The 23,912-nt window shown below is 52.0% G+C and overlaps 3 protein-coding genes and 1 long non-coding RNA gene across 6 annotated transcripts; 1 reads left to right on the forward strand and 3 right to left on the reverse strand.

Moving 5' to 3' along the window:
- Positions 1-354: 354 nt before the first annotated feature.
- Positions 355-4,598, reverse strand: CUNH6orf15 (chromosome unknown C6orf15 homolog). 2 transcript variants are annotated; one of them, XM_055330081.1, is made up of 2 exons: positions 1,600-4,598; positions 355-1,399 (listed from the first exon to the last, which is right to left on the reverse strand). In XM_055330081.1, the coding sequence occupies exons 1-2, from the start codon at positions 1,802-1,804 to the stop codon at positions 612-614; spliced, it is 993 nt and encodes a 330-aa protein (XP_055186056.1). In that variant the 5' UTR covers positions 1,805-4,598; the 3' UTR covers positions 355-611. The 2 variants fall into 2 exon arrangements, with proteins under 2 accessions (XP_055186056.1, XP_055186054.1); XM_055330079.1 differs by having other exon boundaries at positions 1,525-4,598.
- Positions 4,599-4,980: 382 nt separating this feature from the next.
- CDSN (corneodesmosin) lies at positions 4,981-9,096 on the reverse strand. The gene is made up of 2 exons (XM_055330077.1): positions 8,979-9,096; positions 4,981-6,847 (listed from the first exon to the last, which is right to left on the reverse strand). Exons 1-2 carry the CDS (start codon positions 9,061-9,063, stop codon positions 5,430-5,432), a joined length of 1,503 nt encoding a protein of 500 aa, XP_055186052.1. The 5' UTR covers positions 9,064-9,096; the 3' UTR covers positions 4,981-5,429.
- A 184-nt stretch (positions 9,097-9,280) lies between these two features.
- Positions 9,281-21,355, forward strand: LOC129512644 (uncharacterized). Of its 2 annotated transcripts, XR_008665074.1 has the most exons (4): positions 9,281-9,468; positions 15,124-15,257; positions 15,403-15,640; positions 16,822-21,355. It is a non-coding gene; the product is annotated as an uncharacterized LOC129512644 (long non-coding RNA). The 2 variants fall into 2 exon arrangements; XR_008665073.1 differs by lacking the exon at positions 9,281-9,468 and having other exon boundaries at positions 14,901-15,257.
- Positions 21,356-21,448: 93 nt separating this feature from the next.
- Positions 21,449-23,160, reverse strand: PSORS1C2 (psoriasis susceptibility 1 candidate 2). Its single transcript, XM_055330085.1, has 2 exons — positions 23,040-23,160; positions 21,449-22,205 (listed from the first exon to the last, which is right to left on the reverse strand). The coding sequence occupies exons 1-2, from the start codon at positions 23,092-23,094 to the stop codon at positions 21,850-21,852; spliced, it is 411 nt and encodes a 136-aa protein (XP_055186060.1). The 5' UTR covers positions 23,095-23,160; the 3' UTR covers positions 21,449-21,849.
- Positions 23,161-23,912: the final 752 nt, after the last annotated feature.

Here is a 23,912-nt window from a genome sequence, read left to right on the forward strand (position 1 = left end):
ACTTTCTCTGACTCTCTGTTTCTCTGCGAATCAAAAGCTATTCATTTCCCACTTGGCCCTGGTAACTTCTTGGACCTCATCCTTCTCCTCAGCCACAGGTACCATCTCAGTTGGTCCTGCTGCCCCTCCTCCCCTCTTCAGATTTCAGGACAATTCTAGAGCCAGTTCTCCCACCTGGCTAGGGTGAGAGCGTGGAGCTCCACCCTCAAACACCTGGGCTTTGATCTTCTCCAAAGGATAGATGACAGCAAGGGAGCATCTAGAGACCCTGGAGAGACAGGAGGGTGGCTAGAAAATGGGGATGGACAAAATGCACTTCACTTTGCACCCAGAAACAAAGACACTGCGAAGGAGCAAATTTAATAATTGCTTGTGTTTTATTGGATATCAGCATGAGGGGAGCAGGGGAGGCAGTAAAAAGTAAAGAGGATGCTAGAAAACACACTCATTGAATCTTCATTTAGCTCACACTCCATTCTTTTGATTTCCAACTTAGGGTGTTCCCCTCTGTCATTCTCCTAACCCCACTGTGACCCAGGGTTTGGAGGACTGAGGAAGCCAGCTGGGATGTTCCAAACAGAGCCAGTAGGATGAAGAACTCTGGGAGGAAATTAATTAATACCTGGGCGTAGATGAATATTTCCCCAGCTGCCTCCTGGATACCGGTTAACATTCCCCCAGCTAGTACCTGGATACCGGTTAATATCCCCCCAGCTAGTACTTGGGTATCGATTATTGATACCCCAGATTCCCACAGAGTGTGGCATGAGTCTGGTGCCCCATCCAGTTCCAGGACCTCCACTTCCCCAGGACACTCCTGGATTCAGGGTTCCCCAGGGGTGCCCGGGCATAGGTGGCTGTAGAATCCTATTAGTAAGAGAAGGTAGGTTTCGGGCAAGGATTTCTCTGTGGGCTCCCAGCACATTAGAATGGAGTGGCTGTCTAAACTTAGAGTCCTGGTAGAGTGAAGCCTCAGGTATGGGGCCTGCGGAATGTGCAGAGGGCCCTGCGGGCAAGAAACTGCTGCCCAGAGTGGGGACAATGGCACCAGAAAGGAAAGACTGTTTTTCACGCAGCACTTCCCCTATGTGGTCCTCAATGGCAGCAGCCATCATCTGCCAAGGATCCTCAGGGGGCCAGGAATCCATGGAGGGCAGTCTCTCAGTTGGGGGCCACCTCTGAACTCCAGAACCTCCTGCAGGTAGGAAGCCATCTGATGGAGAAACATTGAGCTTCAAAGGAACCCTTGTTAAATCATTTGGCCCAGGGTCTGGTTTGGACTGAGGAAGTTCAGAGTTGGAGTGGCTGGTCAGGTAAGGTTGTTCAAGCAGAGGCAAGTTGGCTCCCAAGTGTTGGATTACTTTCTCCTCCAGTGCACCAATGTTTCGGCCAAAGAAGCCTGAGGGAAAAGAAAGAGGAGGCCACAGAAGGACTGGATATTTGGTTCCAATGCCCACCTTGGATTCTCTTTGTTCCAAATTCCTTCATTTTCCCCAAGGACCCAAGGGACCCTCTTGCCTTTACCTCTTCCCTCAATTCCAGTTCCCCTGGAGCCTTCCAGTTTCCACCTGTGCAAAGGGTTGGGTACAACCTCCATACCTGGGAGATGAAGACAGATCAGAAGAAGCAGGCCCAGAGGAACTCCGCTCCCTGCCATGCAGCCCTGCATCTTGCTCAACTCTAACATCTCTCTCTCTCTGCCCCAAGACAGCCAACCCTTTATCCTCTTGGTGGGGTGAGGGACAGCAGAAACAAGCTGAGCCAGTGGTTGTGCAGATAATAAGGCTGTACATTCCACTCTCATTCCTAATTCAGTCTGTGGCAACAGGTGCCACTTGAATGTCCTCGGGAAGCTGGGTGTTTCCACCCCGGTTTCTTTCCTAAAGTTCCCCACCCCTTCCTGACCCAGGTGTCCTGGTTCACTGCTGGTCACTGATTGCCAGCCCTGCCCTGCCCACTCTGGCTTCCTACACCAGGCACAGGAGGATCTTCAACCTTGGGGTCCTGATCTCATCATTGCCTTTTCAACAATAGAAACATTCAATTCTCTTTACTTTCTCTTTGAGATCCAGATCATTCTCTTCCAGCACTCCTTTCTCATACATCCCCATAGCTCCTTTACCTTAACCACAACCTGTAGGAGCTCAGGAGTACAGAAGTGCCCCTCATTGGAGAGGCTGCTCCTAGATAAGACCTTGTATGTAAGGAAATAGGCCTGGTTCCCATCCTTAAGAGACGATGGTGTATTAATTTCCTACCACTGCTATAACAACCACAAACTTAGTAGCTTACAACAATACAAGTTTGTTACCTTACAATTTTGAAGATCAGAAGTGGGCTCCCAGCACATTGTTCTCACTGGGTCAAAATCAAGGAGTCACCAGGACTGTGTTTCTTTCTAGGGGCTCTAGAGAACCCATTTCCTTCCATTTTCTACCTTTTTTTAAAAATTTTATTTCAATTGTATTTGCCAACATACAGTATAACACCCAGTGCTCATCTCATCATGTGCCCTCCTTAATGCCTGTCACTCAGGCATTTCCTAGCTTTTAGAAGCCACCTGCATTCCTTGGCTCATGGTCCCCTTCCTCCATGTTCAAAGCCAGAAACAGAAGATCTTCTTACATTGCATCACTCTGACCTTTTCTTCTTCTTCTTTCCTCTTCCACACTTAAAGATCCTTAGGATTACACATTGACCCATCCAAATAATTCAGGATAATCTCTCTACTTTAAGGTCAGCTAATAACCTTAATTCCATCTGCAACCTTAATTTCCCTTCACTGTGTAACCTAACATATTCGCAGGTTCCAGGGATGATGTGGATATCTTTGGTGGTGCTAGGGAGGACACCATTCAGCCTACCACAGATGGTCAAATGGGTCCACAGAATATAAGAAATACTGAGAGGGAGTAGATGTTCCCAACTAATAATAGAGGAAGATGTTTAAATGCTTTTGTCAGGGACTCCTGGGTGGCTCAGTGTTTGAGCATCTGCCTTCAGCTCAGGGTGTGATCCCAGGGTCCTGGGATCAAGTCCCACATCAGGCTTCTCTGCCTGTGTCTCTGCCTCTCTTTCTCTGTGCGTGTCTCTCATGAATAAATTAATAAAATCTTTAAAAATACTAATAAATAACAAACTCTGTTGTCAAATGGCCATGAATTGATAATTGTTGAATCTGTGTGTGGGAGCATAGAGATTCATTAATTCTTTTGTCTACTCTTAAATATGTTTGAAATTTTTACAATAAAAAGTGTACAAATGCCTTCATTTTCCCTGTTGCTTCCAGGAGGCACCCAGACTAGGCTTCCTGGTTACATGAAGTCTAAAATAAACTGTTAGATTTTCCTTTTCCATCCTCATCCCCAGCTCCAGATTGCTAGCTACTGGATGAGTGGGAAGCTTTTTTCCAGAACTGGGGAGGGCAGTGTCCATTTTCAGTGACATCCACCAGATTTGCAAAAACTTTTGACCTTGACCATACCAGAGACTAAAGGAATTCCCACATCAGAGTCTGTATCCTTCCTGTAAAGCCTATCATTGGCTGAAATCCAGGGCCAGATGCCTGGCCAAGTGTGACTCACCAGTGGTAACAAAAACAGGACTATTCTGCAGCCTTTCTCTGTCTTCAATCAACCCTGCAGGTTGGCTCAGCTGCCAGGTCATTTTTGATCAACAATAGTCTTAAATTTGGGACCAGCTAATGCCATCCAATAGGAGGGAATAGATTAGATCCTAGGGTAGGGATAAATTCCTCTGTAGTCAGAGGTTCTGAGAGGTAGCCTTGCTTTGGGGTGAGGCCCTTCCTAAAGGGACAAGCATAGCTCACTCTCCTGTCCTTGGGTGATGAGAACTTCCTTGGCCTCACCCTCTCACTACCACTGCCTCAATCTCCAGGACACAGTTTGCCTGGCCCTTACCACCCTCTGCTTTCTCTCTCTTCTCCTATGGAGGCCACTCTCCTTCTTCACTATAGTGCTCTACCTCTTACCTCCCATAAGTCTCTCTCTAGAACTGCAGAAGTAGCAGCAAAAGTGTGGAGGTGGAGAGGACACCTGGCTCTGTTCTGCCATAGGCTGTGGCATTTTTATGTAGGCTAGTGAGTCACCATGCTTGACTACACTCCCTATCATGCTACCATCCTCTCTGTCTTTTATTCTCTCCACCCGTAGCTCCCAGAACAACGCCCACCTGGGCTCCCACCCAGTCACCAGGAATCTGATCTGGTTGTTGTATTCCAGCCTTCCCAAGGTTTTCCAAGTGTCCCGGAAAACCAGGAAATCAATGCTCAGATTCCTAGAGAGGATGGCATCTAGTAAGTGAGGCAAACTAATGGTAGAGAAGTAGGAACCTGCATGGGGCGGGAAAGGGAATAATTAGGGCCCTATTGAGGGAAAGGGAAATACCTCAGGTGAATGGGGAATAGAGACAGAATGGATTTCCTGAGCAGTGAGAGAGAAAAGAAATGGGAGGAAGGATCTTGGAGACCAGCCTCTGCTTTCAGTTAAACAAATATTTATTGTTTTCCCTTTGTGGGAGGAGCTATAAAGTATAAGAGAAATACTGTTCTAACTTATGAGTGAAAATGAGGGACATAAGGATCTCTAGAGATATAAGAGAGCACCGTGCAGGTCCTAAGGGGAGACCCAGGACTCCAAGATGGCAAAAGTCTCCATCTAGTTCACACAGTTTATTGAACCATCTGTCCAGGGTCCAGAGAGAGTGGGCATCTACTCCAGTGTCTGAGGCTCCCCTGGTGTCTCCCTCACACAGGGAAGCATCTGAGCATTGAAGGAAGTGGCAGCCAGGAAGGGGGTCTGAAACAGAGACCTTGAGAGGCAAAAAGGACTGTTAGGAACCCACAGAGACTGTAGTGAGCTCTACAGGGCGGGGTGGGAGTGGAATCAGGAGTGTGAGAACCCCATGGCATTGGTTAACCAGATAGATGGCAAAGAGATGTCAGTGAAAAGTGGTCATTGCTTTCAGGCAACAGTTTGGACTATGCTTTATTTGGCAAATAGAGAAAGGGGGAGGATGACGTGTCCAGGAACCAGAGTTACTATGGGACATTTCAGGGGTTTCCCAGTCAAGAATCTGAATGGGAAGGGTTAGCTACTGGATTGTACCATCTCAAAGACATGACAGAGGAAACTTTAGAGAATGGTTATCTGGCAGGGAGGGCACTGTAGTACCAGGGGAATCTAAGCAGTAGGAGAGAATGAGAAAACGGATTTGGAGTCTACAATTTTGGGAAGTAAAGAAAAAAGAGGTGTTACGGGGCATCTGCCATATTAGAGCAATGAAGGAAATAGAGCAGCTCTCTTGGGAAGGAGGAGGGAAACTGAGCTAACCCCATGCCTGGGCCTCTGGACTCCCAACTGAGATGTGTTTGTGTGTGTGCCCACACATGCATATATGCAAAAGCTAACTTATGGACTGGTAAGTGACTCTCCCTGGGGTAGGAAAACTTCAGGGTCGGCTAGCTGGGGCCCCAGAGGCTTCACTTGGGCCAGAATGTCACGGATACTGCGGCAGGGGAGCTTTCCAGAGCCGCAAGACTTGGCACCAGCTGAAGGATCAGGTTGAGGAGAACCATCCGGACCCCCACTCAATGCTGAGGAGACAGAAATGCAAGGGTGACCAGAAGAACTGGACTTGCTGCCGCAGGGCTGAAGGATGATTTTGCCACTGGATTGGGAGCTGGATCTGCCGCCAAAGGTGCCAGTGCCTGGTGGGGAACAGGGCTCCTGTGAAACACCACCACAGGGATGGAAAGATGAACTACTGGAAACACTAGAACTACTGTGGACTCCAGAACCAGAGAGGGAGCAGGGCCCCTTAGAGCCAACTCCACAGGGCTGGACCCCACCAGAGCCCACTGGCTGGAACACAATGGCTGAGGAAGCTCCTGACTGGTAGATGCTGGAACTAGAAGAGCTATGGCTGGGGATGATGGGATTGCTGGAGAAGTATTTGCCCTCAGAGATGGGGGGCCCAGCTGCAAAGGAAGGGGCACCTGGAGAGCCTTTGACAGGGTTATCTTTGGTGAAGTAGCCCACAGGATAGATTTTGCCCCCACTGTAGGTCATGCCTGGCACCAGGTAACTGTCAGAGGAGCCACCCACCACCTCATAGCTGCCATAGGATTTGTCTACAGAGGTTATGGGGGGGCAGGGCTTGCCCGGAAGGCCACCAGTGCTGCAGGGGGCACCTTGAACCCCTCCAGGGCCACCAGAGCCATGCTGCTCCACCACCACCACCACAGGCCTTTGACCTCCTGACACAGAGTGGGAGCTGGAAATGTAGGAGCCAGAATGGGAGACAATAGGCCCCCCACTGCAGGGAGAGTCAGGGACATCTGAAGTACAGGGGCGTAAGTTAGAGTTGACCCTTTGGCCACCGCTGCTGGATATCCAAGAGCTTGGGGAAGCGGATGAGCTGGAGCCTCCTCCAGACTGGGAAGAGCTGATCAGTAAACGGGAAGAATCATCACTGATTGGTAGGGCTGAGCCAGCCCCTGGCTGGGCGCTGCTGCTTCCCGACTGGGAGAAGCTGGATCCAGAGGAGTAGCTGATCTGGGAATACCCGGTTCCTGGCTTAAATAATGAAGATCCCAAAGAACCACCCTGGGCGACACTGGATCCGCTGGAGCCACCACTGGAGCCACCGGAACCACTAAGGCCACCGCCAGAACCACTGGAACTGGAACTGCTGGAACCGCTGGAGCCACTGTGGCCACTGAAGCTACTGGAACCACTCTTCCCAGTGAGGCAGGGGTCACTGGGGGAGGTGATACGCGTGTCCTTGCAGGGGTCTGAGAGGGTCGCGATGCTCTTAGCCAAGGCCCCTGGGGAGGAAGTAGTGGTTAGTAAAGGCAGAATGGCTTGGCCTCCTCCCTCAGCTTCCAAGCCCGCTCTGTCGTCTGCTTGGGATCTCTCCTGGGAGGGACCTGGGAAGAGCGCGGGGTGGAAAGGGAAGCGAGAAGTGCTGTTGTCTGTTAAGGAAAATGAGGCAGCAGAGGAAGGGCTGTTTCGGTGTTCCGGGAGGAGGCAGGGACAGGGAAAATGAGACTCCAAAGGAGGGGCTGTCAAAGGAAGAGAAGAGGGGACCAAGTGGCAGGGGCTCATAGGTCCAAGGGTCCAGGATAGAGGCAGGGCATGGGGGAGACTGCGGCTCCTCAAGAGGGCGCCTAAATCCCGAGGGGAAGAGTCCCAGGTAAGACTGAGGGACCCAGGGGAGGAGGAGACAAGACAAAACAATAAGTGGGGAAAGAAGGAAAGGAAAGGAAAGGAAAGGAAAGGAAAGGAAAGGAAAGGAAAGGAAAGGAAAGGAAAGGAAAGGAAAGGAAAGGAAAGGAAAGGAAAGGAATATGGAAAGAAATACGCGGGGAAGGAAAGGAAAGGTAGCAATGGAGATGTGAGGAAAGAGGCATCCAGGGGCTGGGGGACTGAAGTTAGGGTTCGGGTGCTGGAGGACTGAGATTCCATCACCAGCCGCCTTGAGAGAGTCCGGGCTTGGGCAAAGGGTGGGAGCTCTGATCCCATCTCAGTGCTGCCAGTGCCAGGAAAGCTGGGCGGGGGCCGGGATATGGGGGCACCGCTGGTGCTTCAGAACCTGCTAGTTCAGCGCAACAGGACACCGCACCCAAGCCAGCCCTGGGTCCTGGCCCAGCCCAGGCACCGGAGGAGGAAACCTCCAAGGCTCACATCCAGCATCTGCTTCCCTCTCTCTGCACCCAGCCATCACACATGCCTCCTGCCCCCCGGGGCTCCCACCCTTAGGTCCTGGCAGGGGTGAGACCACTTCTTTCTGTTACCAACCCTGTGCCTCTCCTCCCAGGCTCACCTCACCCTATCCTTCCTCTGCTCCCCATCTCAACTCCTGCAGGTCCTGAGCAAGTTCTAAACCTCTCCAAACTTTAGTTTATACATTCGGAGGGGCTGAATCTGTCCCCCCACAAGCAGTGTCCGTGATGTCCCCATCCTCTCCCCAAAGAGAAGTCCTGTGTCCCCCTCCATACCAAAGCCAGCTCTGTCCACAGCCCCCCTCACTCGGCGGCGCTGCTCACAGAGAATGCCTCCTCTCCTCCTCCGCTCCCAGCCACGGCCCCAGACCGGGGCAGGCTCACCGCTCACCTGCTGGTCCACGGCACAACCCCAGATTGGATTCCGGCTTTGCCACTTTCTAAGTTGTGATCTTGAGCCAGTTTCTTTTCTTTTCTTTTCTTTTTTAAGATTTTATTTATTTCGTCACAAGAGACACAGAGAAAGAGGCAGAGACACAGGCAGAGGGAGAAGCAGGCTCCGTGCAGGGAGCCGGATGTGGGACTCGATCCCTGGACCCCAGGATCACGCCCTGAGCTGAAGGCAGACGCTCAACCACTGAACCACCCAGGCATCCCTTGAGCCAGTTTCTTAACCTGCCCTAGCCTCAGTGTCCTCACTGGTACAGTGGGAATAACGAATCTCATACTGATGATTGTTCTGATGATCAAAAGTGCTAACGTGAAGTGCTAGGATAGTGTCTGACACATGAAAAGCCCTCTGTAAATGGTAGCAGTTACTACTATTAAAATCCGGTCTTCATCTTCTAGTGCTCTGATAATTGACAAGAGCAATAACAACAGTAACCAATATTTATATAACTCTCTAGGATTCCCAAAGCACTTGTCACATACATTATTTAATTTGAGACTCAGGAAGACTAGAGGTAGTCTGGTTGTGGAGTTTCAGGAAGTTGGATACCTTGCCTGGAGTGACAAGGCAGGGAGGAGCAGCCCTCAGACTCAGGCATCAGATGCCAGAGCCCATGATCTTTGCCCTTCCTGGGTCGTCTCGGGGTTTCTCCCTGGATGGTGATTCCTCCCAGCTCCCAGCACCCAGAGCACTGGAACCCTCCAGCCTCCTGTGACCTGGTGTCTGCATCCCGCCTCTGCCACAGCTCCCCGTTCTCTGACTCCCAGGGTCCCAGCCTCCTACCTGGCAGGAGGAGACCAGCCAGCAGCAGTGCCATCATTCCTCGCCCTCCCACATGCCCCTCCTGGGGTGCCTGCGAGGAGCCCATCTTGGACTGTGCAGCCTTCTAACAGCAGCTCGTGGACACCCAGGGCCTTTATGCCAGGGCTGGACATTCTCCGGGCAGGAGTCACCAAGGGGAGGGGCAGGGAGGTGAAGGGGCAGGTGCCCGGGGCACCTTGGTGTGGCTGGGAGGAGCTCAAGTAATCAGCTGGGGCATCTGCCTACTCAGCGGCCGAGGTGGCTCGGTGCGGGGTATCCGCGGCCACGGGGCCTCCAACAATCCTGCCTTCCAGCCCGCTGACGGGCCTGCCCATGGCTCTTCATTGCTTCACCTGGAACCAGGCACTCTGCCCACTCAAGCGGCCACTCTCCCCACAGACCCAGTCACCTGGCTCCTGTCCCACTCCCCATCCTCCTCCCATGCACAGACGTGGACATTCAACTTTCCCAGGTATCTGCTCTGGCCCCCCACCGCTACCCCGTGGCTAACCCCACCTGGCTTCCCATCCATGGTCCCTGGATCTGCCCCTTTCCTTGGGATCTTTCCCTCAGCCTCCACTTTCCTCCTGCAGCTCAGAGAATCTGCCCTGCACCCCCAGGACCCCCTGTGGTCACTGTCCGGGTCGCACGCCTGCCACATGCCTAGTATGTGTCCAGCAATGAATGAGTCCTCTACCCTCCTACCCACTAGGAATCTGCACTCCGAATACCAGCTCCCTGACCTCTCCCTTCCGGGGGCGCTCCTGGGATAAGGTGAGGGGTGCTGGGTGCCAGGGCCTCAGCCTGGGGAGAGGCCTGGGCTGGGAGCCCCTGTCATAGCTGGGTCTGAGGTTACTCACAGGCCACTCATGGCCTCTCCCCCACAGCTGGTGACCCTGACTCCCAGGCGTGAGCCAGAAGCTAATGAGGCTAATTGGGAAGGTGGTGGCCCTGCAGACCATTAGCTGGCTCCCTGGCCTGGATGAGGGGACAGGAAGCAGCCAGCCCTGGTCTGAGGGTGGTGAAGGAGGGCCAGGCAGAAGGCAGACTTCAGGGTCCCCTAGGATGAAAGGCAGGACTGGTCGACCAGAGTCCTGAGTTCAGCTGGGAGGGAGGCCAGTCCTCCTCCATCATGTTCCCCTCCTCCTGCTTTGGTCCTGGCCCCACCCCAGCCAATTAATTGCTCACTGGTATTGCCCAGAGTATCAGTATCGGAGGGAGAGGCCTGGGACCAGGTCAAGCTGCCTCTCCTCCTCCTCCCTGCACCCCTCACCCAGACTCTCACCTCCATACCTCCCCACAAAGACTGCCTGTGCCCCAGCCCTGATTGCCTTCTCTCTCTCTCTCTCTCTCTCTCTCTCTCTCTCTCTCTCTCTCTCCTGTCCTGCCTTTCCCTCCAGCCCAGTGCTGCCCCTAGGACTTTCTTTGATGATAGGAATGTTCTGTTCTGTATCTGTGCTGCCAAATACTACTAAGCATTTGAAATGGGGCTAATATGGCCAGCCTAAGGAACTGAATTTTTTTATTGTACTTAATTTTAATTTATTTTTAAAATATTTTATTTATTTATTCATGAAAGACACAGAGAGAGGCAGAGACACAAGCATAGAGGGAAGCAGGCTCCCTGCAGGGAGCCTGATGTGGGACTCAATGGGGACCCTGGAATCATGCCCCTGACAGAAGGCAGGCACTTAACCCTGAGCCACTCAGGCGTCCCCTTAATTTTAATTTAAATGTGAACAGCCATGTGCAGCTAGTGGCTACCATGTGCAGCTAGTCTAGCCCTTGACTTTACCAGCACTCAAAATGGGATTGGGAAGGAAGAGGGGCCAGGAGCTAGGGAGAGAGGAGGGAACAGGACAGACTCCCCGAAGAGGGTTGAGGTGGTGGGAGAAAAACAAAACCACTGGCTTAGGACCAGGATGACCTGGGTAGGAGTCTCAGTTAACTTCCTGGCCTCCGGCAAGTCTCCCAACCTTTCTGAACGTCAGTGTCCTCCTCTGTAAAATGGAGATACTTTGAGTCAAGCCTACCTGACAGGGGGTTTGCGAGGATCAAATGGGAAATGATCAGAAAGATTCAGTGAGGCTGAAGATGCAGCCCTCCGGGCACAGGAGCTTAGCAGATGAAGCCCCACAGCGCCCCACCTGTGTCCTCCCCTGGGGACAGCGGGCAGAATGGCCCACTCCCCAGCCCCAGGCTTTCCCTTCAGAGGCTCCAGCCCAGCTGACCTGGAGGGGACCCAGAGTCTCCCCCCACCCCCGCCCCGCCCGCCCCACCCCTATGGAGCAGCGAACAGCAGCGTCACCCAGGGGTGCTACTGAACATGGTGTCAGTTCCTCTGGAGCTCATCCCGGCCACCTCTGTTCCCTCCCTGGACTCCCAGCCGCTGGCCCGGTCTCAGGGAAGAGGGGGGCGGGGTGGGCTGGGAGCAGAGAGGGGAGTGCCCGAAAGAAGAGGCACAGGGAGCCTTGTGGGTGGGCAGAAGGGGAGGAACGGCAAGGCCTGTGGGATAGTCTTTCCCAGCACAAACAGAGGTGGCAACGTCTGTCCTGTTTTCTCTCTCTTCATTCCTCCCAGATGCCGTCAGACCTTGGCCAGGACAGCCAGGGCTGGGGGAGGCAGAGTGTGCTTGGCCTCTCTCGACAGCTGCAGCCGCTCACGCAGCCTGGTGTTCAGCCTCCGTCCTTCTCCCACCTGCTGTGCTCCTATCCTCCTGTCCTCTCTGTTCACCTTTCTCCCTGATCCCACCAGGGCGTCTGCCCATGTGTGGGCCCTCCCAGCAACTCTCCTCTCTGCTGTTTTACTATGTCCCTTGGACTCATCATGAGCACTTCTTTCAGCTCAGGCAGTAAAAATCTGAAGCTAATGGGGCTGAGGAGGGCAGGAAGGGCCATTGGCTCGGCACCTGCCAGGCCAGGGCTGTCCTGTGGGACATTCACCAATGCCTACAGAGGTGAAGGAGGTCTGCTGTGCTCCCCAGCAAGTGCCCTGTCCAACACCTGGACTGAGGGAGAGAACATGGTGGCCCGAGGCAACCCCACACACACCAGAGAATATCAAACATTTTTTAAGACTTTATTTATTTATTAGAGAGAGAGAGAGAGAGAGCACAAGCAGGGGGGAGGTGCAAAGGGAGAGGAGAAGCAGGCTCCCCACTGAGCAGGGAGCCCAACGTGGAGCTCCATCCTAGGACCCTGAGATCATGACCTGAGCCACAGGCAGAAGCTTAACTGGCTGAGCCACCCAGGTGCCCCTAGAAAATCAGACCTAAGGCACACGCCTTCCAAGGGCAAGAGATTGGGAGTTGGTGACACGTTTATGAAAAAGGCAGGTTGTGTCCACTCAATTGAGTCTGCCTGGGGCTGCTCGGGGCTGCTGCTGCTGCGTCCAGCATTGGGCACTGGTTCAGTACGCTCAGCCTACACTGTGCTTTAGACTTTGCAACAAGGAGGGCGATGAATTGTCCTTGACCGTGAGGAGCTGAGGTCCAGCTGGGGATAAACAGACAGCCCAGAGAGAAGGCTAGCATGGAGAAAAGAGAACACTTGGTTTCGAGGTGGTGTCAGGACATTCCCTGGGCCTTGGGGAATGGTGAAGGCAGGGAGTCAGCAGCTCAGACTCCAGGCCCTGGCTGTGCTGAAGGGGTGTTTGGAACAAGTGGCTGGCTTGGAAAGTATAAATGGGAGCAGCAGAGTGGAGGCACAGAGGGGCTACTTGGGCCAGCATCACAGGTGATGCGTAACAGCAGGTAAGGGAGGAATATGGTCAGTGGAGGAGGATGCAGGGATTGGAGGGTTCTGAACAGGGGGAACAGCATAGTCAGAGGGGAGGTTTGGGGTAGAGGACCACCATCTCCTGAGGGCCAACGGTGGGCCAGATACTGTCCCGGCTACTCCAACTGCTCTGGTGCTTAGACCTCACAACAGCTCGGCAGGGTAAGAGTTTTTCTCCCCCAGTTCACAGACAAGGAAACTTGAGTTTAAATTGGTTGCTCAGGGATCCCTGGGTGGCACAGCGGTTTGGTGCCTGCCTTTGGCCCAGGGCGCAATCCTGGAGACCCGGGATCGATTCCCACGTCGGGCTCCCAGTGCATGGAGCCTGCTTCTCCCTCTGCCTGTGTCTCTGCCTCTCTCTCTCTGTGTGACTATCATAAATAAATAAAAAAATTAAAAATTTCATTAAAAAAAATTGGTTGCTCAGACCAGCTGGTAACTAGCGCAAGAGTTTGGAAAGGACACACACTCAAGCCTGTTGGACTCTAGAGGCTGTGTAGGTCCCATCTTTCAGCTGACACCAGGCCATGAATCAATGGCAGCGGTCCACAGACAGATTACAGAGGTTCCTTAGACCCAGTAAGGGTGTGTGCAAAATTCCTTGTGTGTCATCAAAGTCTCAAAGCTGAGAGGTCCCAAGCAAGAAAGTCAACAGTACATCCTGTCCCTCCCACTCAATCTTGTCTCCTTTGTTTTTTATCCACGGCCCTCAAAGTCAGGACAGAAGTTTTGGAACAAGTGTCCCATGCAGGGGTGTTTGGTAGACCTAGGACTTCCGCTTGAGAGAAGGAACGGGGAATGAAAACACAGGGAGAGAAGAAGCCCAAGAGAGGGGCTTGTTTTGTGGGGGCAGAGGGCAAGAGGCTGCTCTGCACCCCAGGGCCTGAGCCTCTCTGCTCTGCTCCAGCCAAAGGCACTTCCGTCTCCTGCCCTCTCTTCTTCCCTCGCACTTTCTCTGCTGGGGTGGGCTCCTCTGTCCAGCTGTCACCCAGGGCAGGCTCACACCCCTGGCCCGCTCCCAGAGGCTCTCCCTGGGCCATTGCCCTGTAGTGGGCGTGGATGCCCCTGAGTCACCCACACTCTCCACCTGGTCCTCTCGTGGCTGAGGACACGGGTCCAGGAAGCAGAGGACGAATCTGCACGTGGGAGTTCCTGCCCGACCCATGCCCACCTCAGCCCCGCTGTGCCCACGTGACTGGCTAAGTGTCACTCCAGTGTGGTCTCTCTCCTCCACCTGCCTCTGTGCTTTCTTCCCTGTGGTAGATGATGCAGCCCAGGACCCATATTCCACATGGCCGGCCCCCTCTGAGCAGACAGATCCCAGGGCAGCTTATGTGCGCAGCCCGGCACGGCCATCAGCCCGATCTCGGCTCTCCGAATGCCAGGCCCGCGCCCCCAGCAGGCGCTCGGTGGTTCTTCCCCCGCTGCCCTACTTCCCCTGGATCTCCCCCTCCCAGCGCCCTCCCAGCCGCTAGGCGCCCGGTGGGATGTGGCAACGGCTGAGGCCTTGCCCCCAGGAGCGCCCTGGCTGTCCAGGCACATGAACTTGGCTCCCATGTGAAACTTCTCAGCTCCGCTGTGTTGGGGGCCCATCCGTCCCACCCTCATTCCTCACGGGTGACTGTCTCCCCGAGCCACTCGTCTCCCCCCTGGACGTTCTCTCTCCTCTGGGGGATGCAGCACACCTCCATTTATAAAGAGCAGAGCTCACATGGCACCCCGAGGGAGTCCTGGGAACTCCCCTGCACCCAGCCTTACTCTGGAGCCGAGGGTGGAGCAGGACGGGGCCGTGTTCCCTAACAATCCCTTAGGTGAGTTGTTGGGAATCCCACCCAGGATAACACGCCACCCTTAGCTAAGAATCACTGGGGAGCCGTCTGCACCTCGTCAAAACGTTCAGCGGTGTGCTCTATGCTCAGCTCCACCTGGTCCTGCTCCATCAGCTCCAGCCCCCCCCACCACCCCCGTGTCTCCCGAGGCAGGGGCATCTTTAGGCAGTGGGTCTCCGTGAGGAGGAACTCTGCCCCCAGCCTCCCTGCCCCCCCTCCTGTCTCCACCCCGCCTCCTGTAAGCAGCAGCAGGGAGTCAGCTGAGTGCGGGTCATGCCCCCAGCCTGAGACCCGCTGGGTTTAAGTCACATCTGATTTGGCCACCACCTCTCTTGCCTTGTGAGGAGGTGACTACAGAGGCCGTGATTAGCTGTCCGAGCAACAATAATATTTGTCCTCTTCTCTGTTCTGGGGAATGAGTGCCAGGGAAACCAGCACTCATTGCTCATTATGTTTACCTTTAAAACAGTCGTTCTTTCCACTGTAGCTATTAATGCTTCTTTATTGTTATTGGTCACCCAGGACTAGTGCCTCCCAGCTCCCTGGCAGTCCAGAGGATGGAGCCAGGGAGGGTGAAAGGGAAGGCCAGGGTACAGTCTGAATGAGCTTTTGGAAGCAGCTGGAAGGCGTTGCCCCAAGAGGGACTCCCAGGCCAGGTATGGTTCTCGGGCTGCTGGGGGCGGATGGTGTGGGCCCGTCTTCTGGACTTCTGCCTGGCTGGGAGCACCACTCCCGCAGGGAGCTTCTCCTGCCCCCCAAAGTGTCCATCCCTGGCACCTGATGCATCACCCTTCCACACAGGTGGCCAGAAAAGCCCGAATCATGTTGGAGAGGCTGGCATCCCTAGTCCAGCTCTGTTCTCCCGGACCCCAGGACTAGAACCAGAGAGTAGCACCGAGTCCTCAGCAGTGTGTAACAGATCCTCACAGTCATCCACATGTGCGGGGTTGATTCGGATCCTCTCAGTGACCCCAGGAGACAGAAATTATCACTTGTCCTTTGGAGCTGCAGAGGGAGCTGCAGACACAAGTCCAAGGAGGTAAGGTGATGCTCACCCCTAGTGGCCTGGGCTTCCCATGCACTCAGGATGCCCTAAGCTGCTTTCTCCTCTTCTTCTTGGGTATTCCCATAGCCTGACTTCCTCCTTCACTTCATTCACTTCTTGTCTCCTGCCATTTCCTCAAGAGGCCCCCTCTATCTTTTCTATTTAAAATCGCACCCCACCGCTAAATATGACCCATCATGCTCCATTTCCTTCCTTTTCCTGAATTTTCTTCAGAGCACTTATCCCAGCCTGACATCCCATTACTTCTGTCCTGTGTCCATCTGTGGGATGTTCCCTTCCCCCACCACAAGATGAGCCCCGTGAGGGGAGGGCCCTCCTCTCTTTGACTCACCACTGCATCCACAGCCCTAGAGCACCGCCAGGCTCATGGGAGGGACATAATCAGAGAACGAAGAAATAATGAATATGTTGGGCCACAGGCCAAGCAGCCTGTGTCTGAATTTTCCTGAGGGCTCCAGAGCCTGCCTCATCTCACCTCATGTGCCTGACTCACCTCAGAGAGGCCACCCTGGCGACCTAGAGGGTACTAGTGGGGCCTGAGTGAGGCCTGGGGAGTGTATGATGTCAGAGGCAAAGGGCAAAGAGAACTCTGGATGGAAACATCTTGGGGGGCCTCTAGGCTGCCCTCTGGTGGAAAAGCATAGAATACCCCACACAAGGAAGCAGCCTCTCCGCCTGGGGTGGAAATTTGGAGATTACAGAAATCCCGAAAAGTCACATCCCAAGGTCACACAGAAAATATGTAGCAGAGAAGGGACAAAAACTTGGGTTACAATCGGATGCTTTCACCACTATGGGATTCGGTCTTCCTCCAACCACAGTTGAGATTAAGCTGTCAAAAGGAAGGCTAAGGTTTTTTGAGGCTATGGTGGGGGTAGGGGGAAGCTGGGAAGGTGGAGTTGGTTTAATTCAACAAGTTTTTTGAGCTAGTGCCAGGCACCCAGTGGGCACGCAATTGAAGATTAGAGGAAGAAAATGTATAGCCAGAGAGCTTAAATTTATACTGAAGCAAGTTTTCAAATGAATTTGAAACATGAAATTGGCAGAGGAGTTAGGTCTTCCCCTCCTCAGCTCCTACAGAGGGGTGTGCCCCTCTGTAATTTAACTTTTATCACATTTTATCGCCATGATTTACATGTTTGTTTCCTCCCCAGACACACAGCTCCTTGAGGGCAGGGAGGACTGAAGCTACTTCCTGGGATTGTCACCACAGCCTAGCACCCCACACAGTAGATGCTCAATAAATTATTGTTGTATGGGCAAGTGGATGAACAAATGAGTGCTTTGGAGTTTCCCTGCCTAGAGACCTTCAAAGAAGTGCAGACAACCATCTCTTCTGTCTAATCCAAAGACATGATTGGCCTGCCCAAAGGCTGAGCACTGTGCCTGATGCCTTCTCAAGTTAACTAGGCTTCTGTAATTAGGTTATACCATGATACAAGTTCCAGGTTCTTCTCTTTCATTGGCCAAGCATTTACTGACTACCTGCCATGTCCAAGGTACTGAGCTATTGTTCTCTAAAACTGTGATCCTGTTCTATTATTTAATTCTCTGACTCCATGTTGACATAAGATGCAACACTGTCCCCACCGCATTCACTCCTAGGTGAGGTCAGTCAAAGTAGACAGGAAAGAAGCAGTATTGTCTAACCTGAATGATAGGCTGGCACAATGGGTTCCCCTGTGTCAATACTCCATACCCTTCAGTACCACTCAATCTCCTTCCCAGCTAATAAGCACCCTGTGTTTGGGTATCAATGCCTGCTGCCTATCAATAGGTATTAAAATCCCCAATTACCTCATGCCTCCCCCTTCTCTCTCCCACTCACCCACCTGTTGTGTCAAACCGGAAAGAACTGATTTGGAGCCAAGTCCTGGATCATCTTCACTTTGGCACTTGAGTGATGTCTTTTTTTTTTTTTTTAAGATTTTATTTATTTATTCATGAGAGGCAGAGAGAGAAGCAGGTTCCATGCAGGGAGCCCGATGTGGGACTTGATTCTGGGTCTCCAGGATCACGCCCTGGGCTGAAGTTGGCGCTAAACTGCTGAGCCACCCGGGCTGTCCTTGGGTGACATCTTAAACAGATGAGTTACCTCTCTCAGAGTAGTTTCCTCATCTGTGAAGTGGGGCTAATAACTTGCTTTCTTGAACACCTTCAGAGCCAAGTACGAGGATAAGAAGTAAGACCTATAAACACAGACAAGGCACCATCTCTGCCCTCCAGAACCTCATACTTTACAAGAGGAGAAACATGGAAACCACAATAATGTGGAAATTAAATAAGACGGAACCCTAGGTCCTTGCCTGGGCCACACTAAGGACTCAGTTCCTTTGCCTCACTTTCTCTCTCCTTTAAGAATGCTTTTCTCTTTCTTTTCACAACGAACTTCATCTCACTGGCTTGGGGGGTTGCTAGGGGTCCATTTGAGGGGTCCAGACTTCTTCCCTTCCTTCCCATACCTCCCCGCCCGAGCACACCCAGGCATGTGTGTGAGCCTCCTTATCACTGGGCACAACTCTATCAGAGGAAAAAGACTTTCGATATGAGCTCCCAAGCTTGGCTTCCCTGATTTCCCCCCAACTCACTTGTCCAACAATATCCCCCTCCTTTCCAGGTTATAAAGCCCTTCACTCTAATCATTAGTCTATTTCTGTTGCCCAAACTTGCTATTTATTAATGAATTCAGCCACTCATAAAACATGTATGCAATGGTTAGTTTTATCTGTCAACTTGACTGGGCAAAGGGATGCCCAGGTAGCTGGTAAAACATTATTTTGGAGTGCATCTGTGAGGTGCATCAGCGAGGCGGTTTCTTGGAAGAGAGTAGCATTTGAATGGTGAACTGAGGGAAGAAGCTTGCTGACACTGGTGGGGTGCGGGTAGGCATCATCCAACCTGTGAGGGCTGAATTAATTGAACAGATAAGAAGAAGGATGAACTTGCTCTGTTTGAGCTGGGACATCCATGTTCTCCTGTCCTCGGACATCATCAACACTCCTGGTTTGCTGGCCTTTTGACTGGGACTGGTACCTGCACCAACTGTTCCCCTGGTTGTCAGGCCTTTGGGATTATTCCACTGCTTTCCTGGGTCTCCAGCTTGTAGATGGCAGACTGTGGGGATTCTCAGCCTGCACAGTCTCAAGAGCCAGTTCCTGTAATAAACCTCCAGGTATATTCCATTGGTTCTGTTTCTCTGAAGAACCCTCATATAACCACTGTATTCGGTGTCAGGGTTACACAGACGAATAAAGGGATGGGAAGCTATAGGGATTAAAATCAGAGACATTGCTGTAGGATAGATCTGAGTTCAAATCCCAATTTTGCCATTTGTTTCTCCTTGTATGCGCCTCACTGTACCTGTCTGGATCCAAAACGGTGATAAGGGGACGCCTGGGTGGCTCAGGGCATGATCCCGGGCCCGGATGGAGTCCCACATTGAGATCGCTGCACGGAGCCTGCTTCTCCCTCAGCCTGTGTCTCTTCTCTGCCTCTCTGTGCCCCTCATGAATAAATGAATAAGATCTTAAAAAAAAAAAAAAAGATCGTGGCTGAATGAATAAATTTCGTGAACCAGGCCCCTTTGAGGCCTATTGAATTCTACTAGGCCCACCCCTACAACTCTCTTACTTTCCAGGATTATTTCTAAATTCTAAAACTAGGTTTGGTTTCGTTTTGTATTGTGTTCAAACTGGTCGCCTACAGGTTTTGATGGGAGTTGCCACATAAACAAATGGGTCCTAAGTGGTGAATGTTAAGGTCAGGCACATTCAATTGCTTTTAACCCTTCTCAGCCCCACCCTGGTAAGCCATTTGCTCCACATTAGGTCAGGGTAATCTTTTAGCTCTTGCCTTTTGAACTTTCCTGCTCAAATACTCCCTTAAAGAATGGTTTTAAATTATGTATTTATTTTTTTAAAAGATTTTATTTATTTATGTATGAGAGACACAGAGAGGCAGAGACAGGCAGAGGGAGAAGCAGGCTCCATGGAGGGAGCCTGACGTGGGACTCCATCCTGCGTCTCCAAGATCACACTCTGGGCTGAAAGCGGCACTAAACCACTGAGCCACCCATGCTGCCCTGAATTATGTATTTTTAAGTCAATGGCTAAAATTTTTAATTATAAGTTAAAATATTGCAAAGGGTATGCTTTCCAGGAAATTGTACATACTTACCTGTTAAAAGCCACATCGGTCTTTCAAATATAGCAGATGGAACATAGCATAATATTTTTGTACCCACAACACCCTTTTAATAAGTGAGCAAGCCCTATAGCCAGTCCACAAATTTAGCTTGTATTTCTTTTTAGTTTTTTCCATTCCACTCTCCCTACAGTTCTATCCTAATGAAATATATTTCCGTTGTGTCACTTTCTTTTTGTATTTTATTGTATTTTGGGGAAGTCCTTTTGTATATCTCCGAAACAAAAGTATGTATATAAACTGAAATGTATTTCCTGTGACTAGAAGACCCGAAGTGTTGAAAACAGTTATTCGGCAGCGGGTTTATAACTACAATTATTACAGGACACAAGTTGTCAAAACTACAAATATTGACAGTGATTAAACAGAAAAGCAAGTTTGTTTTTTTTTTAAAGATTTTTATTTATTTATTCATGGGAGACACAGGCTCCATGCACGGAACTGGATGTGGGACTCGATCCAGGAATTTCGGATCACACCCTGAGCCACGCAGGTGTCCTGAAAAGCAAGTTTTTATTTAAGATGCCTCCCTTGGAGGGCCTGCCTTTGCCCCAGGGCGTGATCCTGCATCAGGCGCCCCGCCCCGCAAGGAGTCTGCTTCTCCCTCTGCCTGTGTCTCTCCAGAAATAAAATCTCAAAAAAAAAAAAAAAAAAAGATGCATCTCTTAATGAGATGGGGGAAAGGGCTGATTTCTGTTTCCCCCTGACTCTTGTTTGGCAACTCCAGGAAGGGCACTCGGGTCCTGTTTAGGGTGAAAAAGAGAGCCCAGCCTCTCTGTCAAGAGGGAGTAGAGTGGTTAGTTAATGGAGGCAGGTAGAAGACAGTACGGTCCTCAGGCAGATGCATTTTAGGAAGGGGATACATATACTTCTGGAAATTGATCCCCTTAGAACTTAGTCTTGCCCACATGCCCTTGGGGAAAAGTTTTCTTTTTTTTCTAAAAGATCTTATTTATTCACGAGAGAGACACACACAGAGAGAGAGAGAGAGAGAGGCAGAGACAGAAGCAGGCTCCATGCCGGAAGCCCGACGTGGGACTCCAGGATCACACCCTGGGCCAAAGGCAGGCGCTAAACCGCTGAGCCACCCGGGGATCCCCGCAAAAAAGTTTTCATGTTCAGTGCAAATCAAAAGCTATTTAAAAGAGACTTAAGGGCAGCCCCGGTGGCACAGGGGTTTAGCGCCGGCTGCAGCCCAGGGCGTGATCCTGGAGACCCGGATCGAGTCCCACGTCGGGCTCCCTGCATGGAGCCTGCTTCTCCCTCTGCCTGTGTCTCTGCCTCTCTGTCTCTCTGTGTCTCTATGAATAAATAAATAAAATCTTAAAAAAAAATAAAAGAGACTTAATATGGTTTCTCATTCTCCAAAATAGGAGTTCCAGAATGGGAGAAATGTGGGTCTGAATGTCCTTGTAACTCTGATGTTACATTTCCAACTTCCTCCTGCTGAGCTCCACGTCCTTACGCATATGGGCAAGATGGGAACTTAAGAGTACTTCCAGATCTCTGTAGCTTTGTGCTCTGGGGAGGGCATCTCATTATTCAAAGACCTAATCATCAGCAAAGCAGCAGCCAAGATTCAAAATGAAGAAAACATGGTTTTTATTTTTCCATTTCATGGAAGAATGGTCTCCGTCTTCCGATAGTTCCCAGCTGTCGGCCACCAGGTGGCAGCAGAGAACGCAGGGCCACCAACCTGGCCCCAGGAGCCCCAGGGGGTGGGAGGAGGGACCAGGTTGGAAGCAGGTAGGTGGGGGGACTGGGCATGAGGTAGGGGTGTATGCTTCAGCTGCCAAAGAAAAAAGGAGGAAAGGGGGCTGGATCTCAAGAGAGGACAGATAATAGAATGACGCTTTCAGAGTTCAGAAAAAAATTGAAGAGGAAGGTGATTGAGGCTGATGGGAGAACTGGAGAGGAATCAGAAAGGTACACTTGGGGCACTCAGCCTGGAGCCCCAAGAAGCCTCTGGGGAAGTCCCTTTATCTGTACTCTTCCCGGGGTGGGTCAAGATCTGGGTCCTCTTGAGGTCCATGGTCCACTTCAGGGGCAGGTGGCCAGGGGTTTTCTGGAGGCTGGGGTCCTGCTGGCCAGGGGTCATCAGGCCGGGGAGGCTGAGGGGGGTCGGTTCTCGGGGGTTCAGGAGGCCAGGCTCCGGATTCAGTTAGGTCTCTCCAGGGACGACTGGGGCCTGGAGGTGGAGGGTCCTCAAAGAGAGGGGGTGCCCCTGGCCAGGGATCACCAGGGACTGGGGGGCCCTGCGGCAATGTTGGGGAGCCCTCCTCCTCTCCAGTGTCTGTGGGTGGGGGACGGGGGTGCTCTCTGCTGCCTGTGATGCCTGTGGAAGAGGAAGGGGAAAGGTAGAAGGTGGTGAGGGCCAGATCTCCCTGCCCCAGCTAGAGTCAGGGGGAATAGGCTCTCTGGGATAGACCACAGCCTGAGCAGACATCACAAACCTACCTCAAAAGTCAGTCTCAAAGAGCTCTCCACACATTAACAACAGACCGAAGTGATCTTAAAATGACATAAAAACCTTGTCCGGAATCATTAACTTGACCTACTTTAAACCAGCAGATCAGGGATCCCTGGGTGGCGCAGCGGTTTGGCACTTGCCTTTGGCCCAGGGCACGATCCTGGAGACCCGGGATCGAATCCCACATAGGGCTCCCGGTGCATGGAGCCTGCTTCTCCCTCTGCCTGTGTCTCTGCCTCTCTCTCTCTCTCTCTCATGAATAAATTTTTAAAAAATTAAAAAAAAAAAAAACCAACATAAGTTGACATAAGCTCCATCCAGCTAGGGTTGGGACCCTCACTGGCATGGCCTCTGTGCTGGTCTACACCTCCAAAGCCATCTACACCTTGGGCCCATGTGGCAACCAGACCCCACCCTTTGCAAACACATCCACCCTCCACAGGCCTCAGTCGTGATGCATACTCACCCACACACCTGGATTCTGATCTAAATTGCCACATGGACCTACACTTGAACCAGCAAAAACATTGAGCTAAAATGCATTCTTCTGCATCACCTTCAACTTCTAACTCCCTCCTTCATGTGAAAACCCAGAATCTTCTGAAGTCTCCTCCATCCCTAGGTGTCTAATTCACCCTTGCCCCACCTGACCATCCTCCATCACCCCAAATTGCACTCCTTGCTCTGTTCCCAGATTACCTCCAGCACACAGGTAAAGGACCAGGATCCCCAGTAGCTTCCAGTTGAGCATCATAGCTGTCTCCTGGCCCCCAAAATTGGGGGTGGGCTGAGTGTAGGTGCCTAGGAACCCCAAGAGGCTTTATAGGGATTGAGAGGAGGTGTCCAATCTCTGGGGAGGGGCCAGCCCAGTGACACAGGAATCCCATCAGAACCTAACTGGTTGAACCCGTTTGGAAAGCCAGGGCTAATGTGTAACCTCTGACAGTGGCGTCCCTCACTTTAGTGCCACCCCCCCCCTTCATTTTGGGACTCAGCCACCCCAGCTCTATTGATGACCTAGACCTCGGTCACCCCACCCTTGTGTTCATGTCCTCCTCCACACACTCTGCAGCCATCAATACCTACCTGTCATCTCTAGTCACAGGGACTTCCACCTTTCATTCCTTGGCACTACTGGAAGCCAAGGAATGGAAGCCAACCATGCGTGGGGAAGCAGTGTAATTACAGGGGCCAGCAGGCAGGACGCCGCGGCAGGAGCAGGGAGAGATGCTCCTTCCAAACATACAGAACGCAGCTAGGATGGCCCCAGCCAGCACCCTGAGCTTCCCCCTTGGGGCTGTTTTGTCTTTGGAACTCCCAATCCCCCCTCCCCTCAGGACTGGGACGTGCAGTAGCACACGCCTTCATCAGGCACTCAAGGGGCCTCCCAAGCTATGACATCAGAAGAATTACACCTAGGAGCCATGTGGGAGATGGCAGGCCAGGAAGTATGAGGACATCCTGATTTCTTCCCCCACCCCGGAGCTGGCTCCATCCGTCCCAGCCCAGAGGCTCAGGAGGAAACTGCCTCTGCTTCCTGTGGATCTCCGCCCCTTCCTCCTCCCTCTGGAA

The sequence above is a fragment of the Nyctereutes procyonoides genome, unplaced genomic scaffold, assembly GCF_905146905.1.
Source record: "Nyctereutes procyonoides isolate TBG_1078 unplaced genomic scaffold, NYPRO_anot_genome, whole genome shotgun sequence".
NCBI lineage: Eukaryota > Metazoa > Chordata > Mammalia > Carnivora > Canidae > Nyctereutes > Nyctereutes procyonoides.

Bases quoted from the DNA above. Each gene is read 5' to 3' on its own strand.
- CUNH6orf15 (XM_055330079.1), bottom strand. From the start codon at position 1,804: ATGAGAGTGGAATGTACAGCCTTATTATCTGCACAACCACTGGCTCAG. The intron at 1,400-1,524 runs GTAAAGGCAAGA...CTTTTCCCTCAG, and splicing joins AACTGGAATTGAGGGAAGAG to GCTTCTTTGGCCGAAACATT.
- CDSN (XM_055330077.1), bottom strand. From the start codon at position 9,063: ATGGGCTCCTCGCAGGCACCCCAGGAGGGGCATGTGGGAGGGCGAGGA. The intron at 6,848-8,978 runs GTAGGAGGCTGG...CTTCCTCCCCAG, and splicing joins GGCTGGTCTCCTCCTGCCAG to GGGCCTTGGCTAAGAGCATC.
- PSORS1C2 (XM_055330085.1), bottom strand. From the start codon at position 23,094: ATGATGCTCAACTGGAAGCTACTGGGGATCCTGGTCCTTTACCTGTGT. The intron at 22,206-23,039 runs GTAATCTGGGAA...CCTCTTCCACAG, and splicing joins CCTTTACCTGTGTGCTGGAG to GCATCACAGGCAGCAGAGAG.